Raw genomic sequence first — 12377 nt, forward strand, 5'->3', positions numbered from 1 at the left:
GCCTAGGCTAGCTTCAAACTCATGATATAACCAAGGATGGCTATGAATGCCTGGTCCTCTTGTATCTACCTCCCAAATGCTGGCATTATTAGTGTGTGCTGCTGTGCCTGGTGACCTCTATCTTATCAACACTGAACATTCCTGGGCTGACCCAGAAATGATCACGTCAAGTCACAGCACGTGCATGTTTGTGTAAATGTAACAAACACCACGTATGTGTGAGGGAGGAAATGGTGACACAGAGCTGAAGTGGAAACCTCTAGTTCTTTGGAAAGTTTGTTACATCAAACGATGGGGTGCACAGGTGAAAGGGTGTCTTGCTAAAGCAAACATGTGAAAGGCTATTTTCCTGAAGCAGACACCTTTTCCTGAGGAGGACAGACAAGTGAGCCAGGAAGGAAGGTATTGGTGGAGCATCTTAAACCTGGTGCCTCATTGGCAAACTGGCAGCCTCGCACTCATGCACTGCATCTGCTGCTGACACAAGGAAGGCGATTCCGTTCTTCAAAAGCAGCCATAGGCTGACAGTAGAACACTTACCTAGCATTCATGGCCCTGGGTTCTATCTCCATACCACAAAAAATGATCATGATCTTGGTGGTGGTGGTGGTGGTGGTGGTGATGGTGGTGGTGGTGGTGGTGATAGTGGTGGTGATGGTGGTGATGGTGGTGGTGGTGGTGATGGAGGTGGTATTTATAATGGTTGTAATGGTGATGGTGGTGGTGGTGATGGTGGTGGTGGTGGTGATGGTGGTGGTGGTGGAGATGGTGGTGGTGATGGTAGTGGTGGTGGTGATGGTGATGATAGTAGTGGTGATGGAGGTCGTGTTTGTAATGGTTGTGATGGTGATGGTGGTGGTGGTGGTGGTGGTGGTGGTGGTGGTGGTGGTGGTGGTGGTGGTGATGGTGATGGAGGTGGTGATGGTGGTGGTGGTGGTATTTATAATGGTTGTAATGGTGGTGGTGGTCATAAAGATTATAAAAAGCTGCTCACGGAGATTTCTCTGTAGCAGACCCCTCTTATTTCTGACTTTAAGGCAGTGTCTAGCCTGGGCAACTATCTGAGCTCTCTCTGCCATTGTCAGAGAGATTTTCGGCCCCAGCTTGATGGACTTACTAACTCCAGGCCTGGGAGACAATCCTCCCTTCCCCAGCCTGTCTTCTCCCATTGGATAAAGCCCAGCAGTTTTCACACCATTCTCACCCCCCCCCCCGTTAGGAATTTCAAATGTGATTTAACACCATTTCCTATTCTCAGAAATCCCTTTTATGTAGCTACCAAACCCCACCCCAACCCCGACCCGGACTGGATGATAAACAGAGGTGCCCTGTCTGAACTGAGTGGAGAAAGGGAGACTTTCACTTACAGAACCTCGAAACAGGGAGCTACCTTAATAGAGCAGCACTGCCTCCCATCACCTCGTGACCTGCCATGACTCTGGGCTTCCTATGCTGTCACACTGCTGGCTTTGTCCTTTACCTTCCTCTGTCACTTCCAGTCATGGTGAGTGAGGAAGGTCTGAAGGTAAAGGACAAAGCCAGCCTCTGGGACAAGGTAAGATGGAGGGCAGGAGAGCCGCCATCAGGAACTGGCTGAGAGAGGGGAGAGTCGACCCAATGTGGGTCGATCAATCGAGGAGAAAGAGATCCCTTGCCCCAAGCTACATGGCTCATTCCTGCGCATGCGCCAGGTCTGACAGTACCAGGGCGGAAAACCTCATGAGATACAGGCTGGACCAGGCTACAGTCCTTTGAGGTTAGGTAGTCTGAAGGTTGGAGCACTTGGTAACGTCCTTGTAGACAGCACATACTCAAGTTTCCAGAGAGAGAGAAAGGAGTTCCAAAACATCCCATTGGTCTGTTGCTCTTTGGAGCTTTCTCATCGCCTGACTCTCCAGTTTCCTCTGTGACTAACACAGCAAGTCTGCACCTCAGGTTTTTCAAACCTGCACCTCGAGGAAAGCACTAGGAGTGCCCTCTTGGCTCCAAGACTCCACAGTAGCCTGAAGCCGCCACCTCAGTAGGCTTCAGAGGCACCATGGCCATCAGACTTGCAGTTCCTTCTTTGGACTTCGTCATCCAGTGACATTTCCACATGACTGTCCATCATCAAAGGAAGTCAGGGCAGGAAATAAAGCAAGGCAGGAACCTGGAGGCAGGAGCCGATGCCGAGGTCATGGAGGAAGGCTGCTTACTGGCTTACTCATCAGCCTGCTTTCTCACAGGACCCAGGACCACTAGCCCAAAGTGGTCCTACTCACAATGGGCTGGGCCCTTCCATACCAATTGCTAATTAAGAAAATGCCTTCTGGGTGGTGGTGGCACACACCGTTAATTGGGAAGGCGGAAGCAGGAAGATATCTATGAGTTAGAAGTCAGCCAGGTCTATGGCGTGAGTTTCAGAACAACCAGGACTATACAGAGAAACCCATCTTAAACCAAAACCAAAACCACCACCACCAAACCCCAAGAAAAGAAAGAAAAGAAAATGCTTTTCAGGCTCGCCCGCTCACAGCCCGTTTTCTTAACTGACGCTCACTTCCCTCAGATCACTGTGGCTTGTGACATGAAACCATGCATCACGGAGCGAGAAGCTCACACTTCCCAGCCTGTTTCCCATGCCTTCTTTTGGCTCTCTGCTTGGAGCAGTGGAACCCAGCTCATGGACTTCTCCCTCCTACACTTGACCATCTTTGCAGTAGACTAGACAAGATAGAAAATGGTGGCTGAGGGGCCAGGAGAGAAAACTCAACTGGTGAAGTGCTTGCCTCCAAGCACAGGGATCTGAGTTTGACCCTCAGAATCCATGTTTAAAAAACATGCCCAGAATGGCGAGAAGAGTGTGGGAAGGAAGATGGACTAACCTAACAGAAGCGTGAGATCTGCAGTCAGGTGTTCTTGAGTTAATGTATCCAGAGTTCCAGAGGAGGGAGCAAGGGGCAGAAAACAGGTCTGAAAGACAAGGGCTAAGATGGCCACAGATCTGAAGGCAACCTATAGATCAGAGAAACACTGTTCCCCATGAAGAAAAAATATATTCAAGTCCTATGTGTGGGAGCCATCGCTAGAGCACTGAAAAGAGAAGGCCAAGAAGATAAATTTAAAAGCAGCAAGAAAACATCACACTCCATCCAAAGAAATGGTGGTTACTCCGTAGACTTACACCCAAGAGACATTTTTGTTGTATTTAGAAGATAATTGAAATGTCATCTTTAACACGTGGACAAGAAAATAAAAATCCAAATCCCTCACCGACCTAGAATTTTATGTCCAGCATCCTTCAGAAATCAGACCAATAAAGACACCTGACAGGACGTGGACCACACTGCACTGTGCTACAGGCCTCAAGGTCAGGAAAACAATTTCTGGGGTTGGGGATTTAGCTCAGCAGAAGAGCACTTGCCTAGCAAGCGCAAGGCCCTGGGTTCGGTCCTCAGCTCTGAAAAAAAGAAAAAAGAAAACAATTTCTTTGCATACATGAGAAATGATCCCAAGAACTGGCAGAAATAAAGAGCTGGGGGAAGGGGGAAATATGTAAATCAACAAAAAAAAATTAAGTATCAGGTCGCTTGTGGTGTCTGACATATTTAGACCAAAAGCATGTTCGAGTAAAGGCCTGGGAGGTCAGAATGAGGTCAGTGGATTAAACCCACGGTGCTCTCATCTGAGCATGAACTGAAAAGGAGCAAATCAAAGCAGACATAGTGAGAGAATGGCAATCCCTATTCCACAATGTTATTTTTATTTGTGTGTGTGTGTGTGTGTGTGTGTGTGTGTGTGTGTGTGTACATGTCTGTGTGGATGTGTGCATATGTATACAAATGAATGTATTGGCCAGAGGTTGACACTAGGTATCTTCCCCAATCACTCTCTGCTTATTTTATGAGTCGGGATTTCTCACTGAGCCTGGAGCTCAGCCATTCAGCTAGCTGGCTGGAGAGGATTCTCTGGGGTCTTCTGTCTCTGTCACAACCCTGGGATCATAGACTCCTGAGGCCACACTACTCTTGACATGGGGACTGGCAGCCAAACTATGGTCCCTAAGCTGTGCAGACAAGCACCTTAACCTCTGAGCCATCTCCCCAGACCAGGGTTTCCTCTCTCAAAGAATGTCTGCTTTGAAAATGAGCTAAAGAAAGCATCAGGTAAACAGGCATTCCATAAAGCACAGCCCCTAAAGACAGCACTAAGGAGCCAATGCCACTGACGAAGCTAAGAGAAATCATCAATAAAGGTGAAGATTATCAAGTCACGCTTTTTACAGTTGTAAGGAAAACAAATAAAAAACAAACAACAAAAAAACAACCACTACCACCAACAAACAGCCTGAGGCAGCTTGGCGGCAGAGGGTTTGCCTGGCTACACAAGACCTTTGGGTTGATTCCCAGCACCACACAGAACAACAGAAGAACCTCCATCTTGGAACTAGAGGAGGAGCTCATGAGCAGAGTGTGTACCCTGCACATTTGTGACCCTGGATTCCTCCCCAGCACCAAACAAATGACACCAAAAACCTTACTCCTGAATTAAGCAAAATCAGAAAAAAGAAAAAAAAATGAAAAAAATGAAAAGATGACAAATACAATGTAACAACTCAGAAAGAAGATGAGGTACTTGGGGCAAAACTTCAAGGCAAAATATATTAGTGGGGATTGTGTAGAAAGGTTTGATGATGGTTGTGGTGATGGTGGTGGTGGAGGTGATGGTGGTGATGGTGGTGGTGGTAGTGATGGTGGTGGGGTGGTGGTGGTGGTGGTGGTGGTGGTGGTGATGGTGGTGGGGTGGTGGTGGTGGAGGTGATAGTGGTGATGGTGGTGGTGGAGGTGAGGGTGGTGATGGTGGTGGTGGTGGTGGTGGTGATGATGGTGGTGGTGATGATGATGGTGGTGGTGATGATGGTGTGATGGTGGTGGTGGTGATGATGATGGTGATGGTGGTGATGATGGTGGTGGTGATGATGGTGGTGGTGATGGTGGTGGTGGTGGTGATGGTGGTGGTGGTGATGGTGGTGGTGATGATGATGGTGGTGGGGTGGTGGTGGTGGTGGTGGTGGTGGTGGTGGTGATGGTGGTGGGGTGGTGGTGGTGGAGGTGATAGTGGTGGGGGTGGTGATGGTGGTGGTGGAGGTGATGGTGGTGATGGTGGTGATGGTGGTGGTGGTGGTGGTGGTGGTGGTAGTGATGGTGGTAGTGATGATGGTGGTGGGGTGGTGGTGGTGGTGATGATGATGATGGTGGTGGTGGTGATGATGGTGGTGGTGGTGATGATGGTGGTGGTGATGATGGTGGTGGTGATGGTGGTGGTGGTGGTGGTGATGGTGATGGTGGTGGTGATGGTGGTGGTGATGGTGGTGGTGATGGTGGTGGTGATGGTGGTGGTGATGGTGGTGGTGGTGGTGATGGTGGTGGTGATAGTGGTGGTGATGGTGGTGGTGATGGTGGTGGTGGTGGTGGTGGTGGTGATGGTGGTGATGGTGGTGGTGGTGGTGGTGATCATTGATAAAGGATATAATTACTTCCTCAAGAAATTATTATTTTAAGTTAAAAACTACCAAAATAAAAAGATAATTGGAAGCAGTTATAATCAGCTGGAACATTAAACACACTTGTCTCAGAACCGAGAAAACAGCCAAAGACAGCAGGGTCTTTAAGGATGTGGCGTGTTTGAAGAACATGGCTGTCCAGCCCCACCTGACCGACAGCCAAAGCATCTTCTTCCCTGTGGCATTTGCCAAGATAAAGCCTGCACTGGGGCAGGAAGGGAGTCTCAACAATCTCAAATATTGACACTGTGCAGAAAATGTTCTGCACTATGGCGGAGCGAGGTGAAATCGGGAACTGCAGGCTTGGAAAGTAAACCTTGGACCTGTGGACAAGCCACGGGCAAGAGAGCGAGTCATGGCAGAAGACTTAAAGCAGAGTACCTGATGATAATGAAAGGTAACATGAGGGGGAGCACAGGGCCAGCACATGGCTCAATGCAGGAGTAAGCACATGAAGCCCAGGTCCCGCCCCTGGGAGAGAGCGAGAGAAAGTGGGGGAGGGGAGAAAGGGAGAGGAAAGGGAAAAGCTACAGCATACAGCTAAGCAGTGTTTCAAGGAACATTTATAATTTTCAATGTTTACCTTAGGAAAGGCTGAAAATCAATTATCTACCCCGAACTAGAGAACGTCAACAAATGCAATTCAGAGGAGGAAGGGAATAAATAGTAAACACAAGAGTAGCGATAAATACAACAGAGAGGGAGGTGAACTGAGAGAGATCACAAAGATGACACAAGAAATGAAGGTGGAGGGGTTGGGGATTTGGCTCAGTGGTAGAGCGCTTGCCTAGGAAGCGCAAGGCCCTGGGTCCGGTCCCCAGCTCCGGAAAAAAAAGAACCAAAAAAAAAAAAAAAATGAAGGCAGAGTCAGGACATAGACCATGTTTGTCAGGGTTTCTGTTGCTGGGATAAAGACCATGACCAAAAACAACTTGGGGAAGAAAGGGTTTATTTCCCCTTACAGTTTATGGACCAATAAACTGGGGCCAGGGCAAGAACCTGCAGGTAGGGACTGAAGGCCGAGGAGCCTTGGAAGGACGCTGCTTACTGGCCTGCTCCACATGACTTGACAGCCTGCTTTCTGATACGCCCAGATCCATCTGCCCAGGGGCTGACTCATCCGCAATGAGTTGGACCCTCCCAGGTCAATCTCTAATTACAAAAATGTCCGACAGGCTTGCCTACGGGCCGATGTTATGGAAGCATTTTCTCACCAGTGGTTCCCTCTTCTCAGATAACTCTAGCTCGTGTCGACTTGTCGTAAGACTAGCTAGTGAACATGTAAGTGCTGAGATATAAACAATACACGTTCCTTAAGATAACAATTTGTTAAAATAAGAAAATTATGAATAATTTTATACCCACTTAAAATATTTAATCAGACGTTAAACACCTTCCTTTAAAAGAAAAGCTCAGAGACTTCCACCGTGCTGAATTCTAAACAGTTAAGTCATTCTCTTCCACACTTTCCAAAGAAAACAGAAAAGCGGAAGCTTCACGACCCTCTATGAGGCTTCCAAGACGTTCACGGAGAAACTGATAAAGTCATTTATGCAAGTCACAGACCAATAAATGTCACCAATATAGACCTAGGAATAGCATCAGTATAACCCAGAAATATAGACTTCAAAAGGTGAGACTTTCGACCAAGTGCAGTTTATTCTCGGAATGCACAAGTTCAGTAATCAATGTAATTCACCATGTTAACAGGAAAAAAGGAGAGAGACACGTGACTTTTGCAGTGGATGCAGGAAAAGGTACTTGGTGAAATTTAACAACTGTGTTGGAGTAAAATCTCTTGGTGTGCTGGGGAAAGAGGGGGTTTTCTCAGTCTGAGAGAAAGGATGCATAAATCTACACACAAGGAATCCTCTTCGAAGGGACTCACCACAAACACCCATGGATTAGGCGGGAAGACAAGGATGCCCTGGCTCACTTCTTCAAGTCAGCATCACTCTAGGCTCCCAGCCAGTGCATCACAGCACAGGAGAACACAAACAAACAAAGAAAAAATAACACAAAAAGATTGGGCTGGGACTGGGCTGGTGAGGACACTTCCTTCCCAAGTTTGACAGCCTAAGGCCGGTCCTCAGGACTCACATGGTGGAGAGAGAGAGCCAAAAGTTGTCCTCTGCAAGGTATTGGTGTAGAAAGAGACACTTTGATCAATGCAATCGAAACGATGACCCAGAAATAAATCCACACACCCACAGACAGGTGATATTTGATAAAGAAGCCAAAACCATACAATGGGAAAAAAAAGAAAGCATTTTCAACAGATAGTGCTGGTCTAACTGGATGTCTGTATATAGAAGAATGCAGATAGATCCATATTGATCACCCTGCACAAAACTCAAGTCCAGGTTGATCAAGGGCTTCAACATAAAACCAGATACACTGATTCTCATAGAAAAGAAAGTAGGAAATGCCCTTGAATGCATTGGAACAGGACACAACTTCCTGAACAGAACACCAATGACTCTATAAATGAGAAATATGAAAAATGACTCAATAAAAGAGAAATAAACACTTATTATTCTTGGGCGACATTTTTGGTGGCATGACGTGCATACTATATTCGGACAATGTGGTCAGGCACAGAGGTCTATTCATGTAATTTGGGACAAAAGAAGAGGGGGCAAGAACGTGAAGTCTCAGGTCATCCTGGAGGGCATGGCAAGGCTCGGTCTCAAACGCTCACGGGCTCGGCAGTGGCGCCCTTGCCTAGCGCGTGCATGACTCTGGGTTTGATCTCCAACAACCCCTGAGAGCAGACTTATAAGTCAACTAATTATTTGTACGTGATAAAACAATTACACTCTGATCTGCTAGTGAGCACTAATTAGAAAAAATATTAATACTCATATTAACACCAAAGAACAGCAATTGCCTAGGAACGCGTCCAAAGTAAGATGGGTAAAGCCTCCCCTCTGAAATTAAATCAAAATGATCTAAATGCAGAGATCAAATATGGCACATGTAGATTAAAATGTCAAGAGGTTGGTTTTCCAAAAGTTTTTGTTGTTGCTATTGCTGTTTGTTTTCTGAGGCAGGGCTTCTCTGTGTAGCCCTGGCTATCCTAGAACTCACTCTGTAGACCAGGCTGGCCTGGAACTCAAAGATCCACCTGCCTCTGCCTCCTGTGTGCTGGGAGTGAAGGTGCATGCCGCCATCCCGTGCCGGTTTCCCAAGATATTCAGGAAGTATATGTACTTATCTTTATTTTGTGTGTATGTGTGTATGCCTACCTGTATGTGTACACCGTGTATTTGTCAGTGCTCAAGAAGGGCAGAAGGGGTATCTGACTCCCAGGAGCTGGAGTTACAGGCAGTCGTGAACTGCCTGGCATGGTTTCTGGAACTGAGTCCAGGGCAATGCAAGCAGCGGGTGATCTCGGTTGCTGGGGCTTCTTAACAACGCCCCATCGCCACAACGTTTTTAGTAGATTTCACTCTTTAAAATCTTAGTAGGTTCTTTTCTTCCAGATGTAAAAATTTACCACTAATTCTAAAGTCTATATGGATTTGTGTGAATGTATCTAAAGTGTGTGTGGAAGAATGTAGATCACCCCAAAAAATTATAAAGAAGAAAAAAGAAGAGGCATGGTGACACTTGTAGGGTGACCTTGGTCGTGGGGAGGCAGATGCAAGAGGTCTGTGTGTTGAAGCCTGGGTTAGGCATTGCGTTCCAGACCAGCCTTGCCTAAGCGTCCAGACCCTGCCTCCGAAGAAATGAAATCAAAGAGAAATACCGTGACGTCTTTGTTAGCTGACACTACTGCCTTGTGAAGGGGCTGTGATCTTGGTGCAAGAGAGACAGAGAGACCAGTAGTGCAGATCATAACCCTGCAGACCTGGGTCCCTGCACATGTGACCTTCAATTCCCGACAGAAGACCCGTGTAGGAGAAAGCCCTGGTGGGTTGGACATTGATACACAGAAGAACTTCTGGAGGCTGTGGAGATGGCTCAGTGGGTTAAGGCCCTTGCTGCCAAGCCTGACGTCCTGTGTGCCATCCCTGGGACCCACACGGTGGGAGGAGAAAATTAGCTCTTGCAGACTGCCCTCAGGCCTCCACCTGTGCGCCACAAGATGCATGACCTCCCCCAACGATTTGCATCCAAAATAAGTTAAAGTAAAGCTAAAGGAACGCAAACAGTCAGGAGGTTTAACTCATCCAAAAGTAACTTTACAGAACGAAAGGCGACTGGCAGAAGGCTCAGCGATAAAGAGCTTGCCTGGCAAGGGTGAAGGTGAGCCTCAGTCCCGGAACCCAAGTGAGGGGCCGAGCGATGGGAGGGCACTTGGAATCCCAGTGCTGGAGAAGTAGAGACAAGGCTCTCGGGGCCTTACTGGCCAGCCAGTCTCGCCTACTCCGGCAAGTTCTAGGCCTATGAGAGACCGTGTCTCAAAAACCAAGGTGGTCAGCTCCTTCAAAACACCAGAGGTTGACTTCCGGCTTCCATACATACGTGTGGCCATCCACAAACACATGCATACACACATGCACAAGCATGCACATATGTGAGTGCTCACACACACACACACACACACACACACACACAGTGAACAGGCAAGTCACAAATGGAGAGAAGATACACATTACTTTTACCTGGTGAATCCCCTTAGATAGATTGTAGGAACACCTCATATATCATTAAAGAGAAGACAACACTATTTTTAAAACACTCGGGTGGAAGACATGAGCGGGCTGCGGAACAGTAAGCATACGGTAAGATACTCTCGAGATATCAGAGAGATGCAGATGAAAGCTGCAGTGCTGACGTCATGCTCTTGTGTGAACAGCCAGGATGGAGAGGAATGGGTCTGACAAGAGCTGGCAGGGAAGTGAGCCACCAGACGCCTCAGTTGCACCCGGAGGTCTACATCCGCTCAGCTACCTGGAAAGCCGCACCTCTCGCTCTCTCTTCTAAGGCTCTCTGTGCGTTCGTCCTGGGACAACCCTAGCAAACCTGAGTACCCGAGTCCACTGAAGACACGGGGATGTTCAGGGCACCCGTCTTCTCAAAATCCATAAAACATGGGAGAGGCAGACACACTGCCAAAGTCAAAGCCATCTGCACCACGACACTAAAGCCAGACAGAGACACCAAAAAGGAAAAGGAAACTACAGACCAGCACGTCCTGTGGGCAAGGACTCAAACACACTCAACGAAAAGCTGGCAAACCGGATGCAGAGCTTATGAAAACTGCAGAATACGGCACCCTGCAATGACCAAGATGGGGGGTTGCTTGTACGCAGGGTGGTACGACACTTGAAGGTCGATGTGATTCATTTACCAAGGTAACGTGAGAAAGAGAAAGAAGCACGTGATCGTGTTAACTGGCACAGAAGAAAACACTTGATGGAATTAAACACTTTGTGACCCCAAAAATAAACAGAAACAAAAACAAACCGGAAGCACCCAGAGGGTTAGGAATAGGAGGAAACTACCTCCACAGAATAAAGGGCACAGGTTTAAGGAACGTGCTAAGGGCTGGCGGCCCTGGCTCAGGCTGAGAGAAAGCTGAGCTAAGACTACACAAAGGAGAAGGATTCTTCTGATCCGCAGGAATGATACAGTGAGCTGCACCCCCTTTTAGTGCCAATGGTGAACATACAAGTCCTGGACTGCGAGGTCTGTCACAGCACAGGGAAAGGTGCAACTGTGGGAATTTACACCCTGCAGTTAACCCCAGTTCCTAGCTGAGATCCAGAAGACGTCTCAACTTTCCAGCATCAAGGGCGTTTGTCTGTTGTCTTAAAGCAGTCAACCTCCAACACAGCCACGTCAACAGGTAATGAAAATGTTTTCCCCTTGGGGTCTGCATTTACCCAATCATAGCACCACTCTTTTGGGATCTGCGGGGACCAGGCTAGAAGAACCAAGGCAGAGAACAGATGTTTACAAACCAGGCTTTGCCTTGGCCCGGATTCCCATGCCCAAGTGGCCAGATTCAACTCTCTCTCTGCAGCACACTTCCGGGCAGAAAGTGCCTTGTTCCAGGTGATCCTAGCAAGGCTAGGGTAAAGGTTTGCTAAGCAGAAGTGCGCCCTCCCATCAGGACCGTGGCGTGGTCAGGGATGTCATAAAGGAACGAGAACCAAGCACTCACTTTCATCATTAGACACATTCCCCAGAGATGTGTGGCTGGAATAGCGTTTATTCTCGCTTTCATTGAGGCATCTTTCAATCCAGCTCTCTGCAGAAGAAAAAAAACAACCAATCAATCAGTTACATTAGTTGTACATGACCATAAGCTTACCCACAGGTCAGCCTGAACCAGAAACGGGCTGTCTGTATAGCGTTCCGTGCACCATTGCTGGCGGAAGTTTCCTGAGTAGCTTACAGGCCATGTGGCCATTTGCAGACCCTCTTGAAGATTTCTTGGTCAAAACCTACTGATTCTGGAACATTCAAAGCCTAGTACTACCAATAAAGGGTCATCTGTCCTTCACACATGGGATACATTCCTGAGACTTGGTTTGCAAAACATAGCTTGATCAAGTCATTGGCGATGCTGTCAGTAGGAGAGACTTTTCTTCAAATAGAAACAAGACCCAGGGGAATCTGGCTGAGGCGGAGGAGGGCAGGGGAGCTGGAAGTCACCTCCTTTTGTCAGGTGATCCCCAAAAGAGACACTTCCAAGTAGTGAGAGGAGAAATCGAAAGTACCAGAGTCTCTTGTAGCACCTTCAAAATCTAAAGGACTATGGTTTTCTGTCCAATTTCAAAAGTTAACTAGGAGTCTATTTTTTTTTTTTTTTGTAATGTAGTATAAGGCTTACTCCATTTCCAGAACACCAGCTACTCGTCCTATCGATCATTCAACAACA

The 12377-nt window shown here is 47.5% G+C and overlaps 1 protein-coding gene across 8 annotated transcripts in view; it reads right to left on the reverse strand.

Moving 5' to 3' along the window:
• Positions 1-12377, reverse strand: part of Rfx4 (regulatory factor X4) — a 162596-nt gene that overhangs the window by 122835 nt on the left and 27384 nt on the right. For all 8 annotated transcript variants that reach the window (XM_063264402.1, XM_039080076.2, XM_039080073.2 and 5 more), the window contains exon 2: positions 11658-11744. In XM_063264402.1, the coding sequence (XP_063120472.1) occupies positions 11658-11744 (87 nt within the window). The remainder of the gene's footprint in view (positions 1-11657; positions 11745-12377) is intronic.

Source organism: Rattus norvegicus, chromosome 7, assembly GCF_036323735.1.
Source record: "Rattus norvegicus strain BN/NHsdMcwi chromosome 7, GRCr8, whole genome shotgun sequence".
Classification (NCBI taxonomy): domain Eukaryota; kingdom Metazoa; phylum Chordata; class Mammalia; order Rodentia; family Muridae; genus Rattus; species Rattus norvegicus.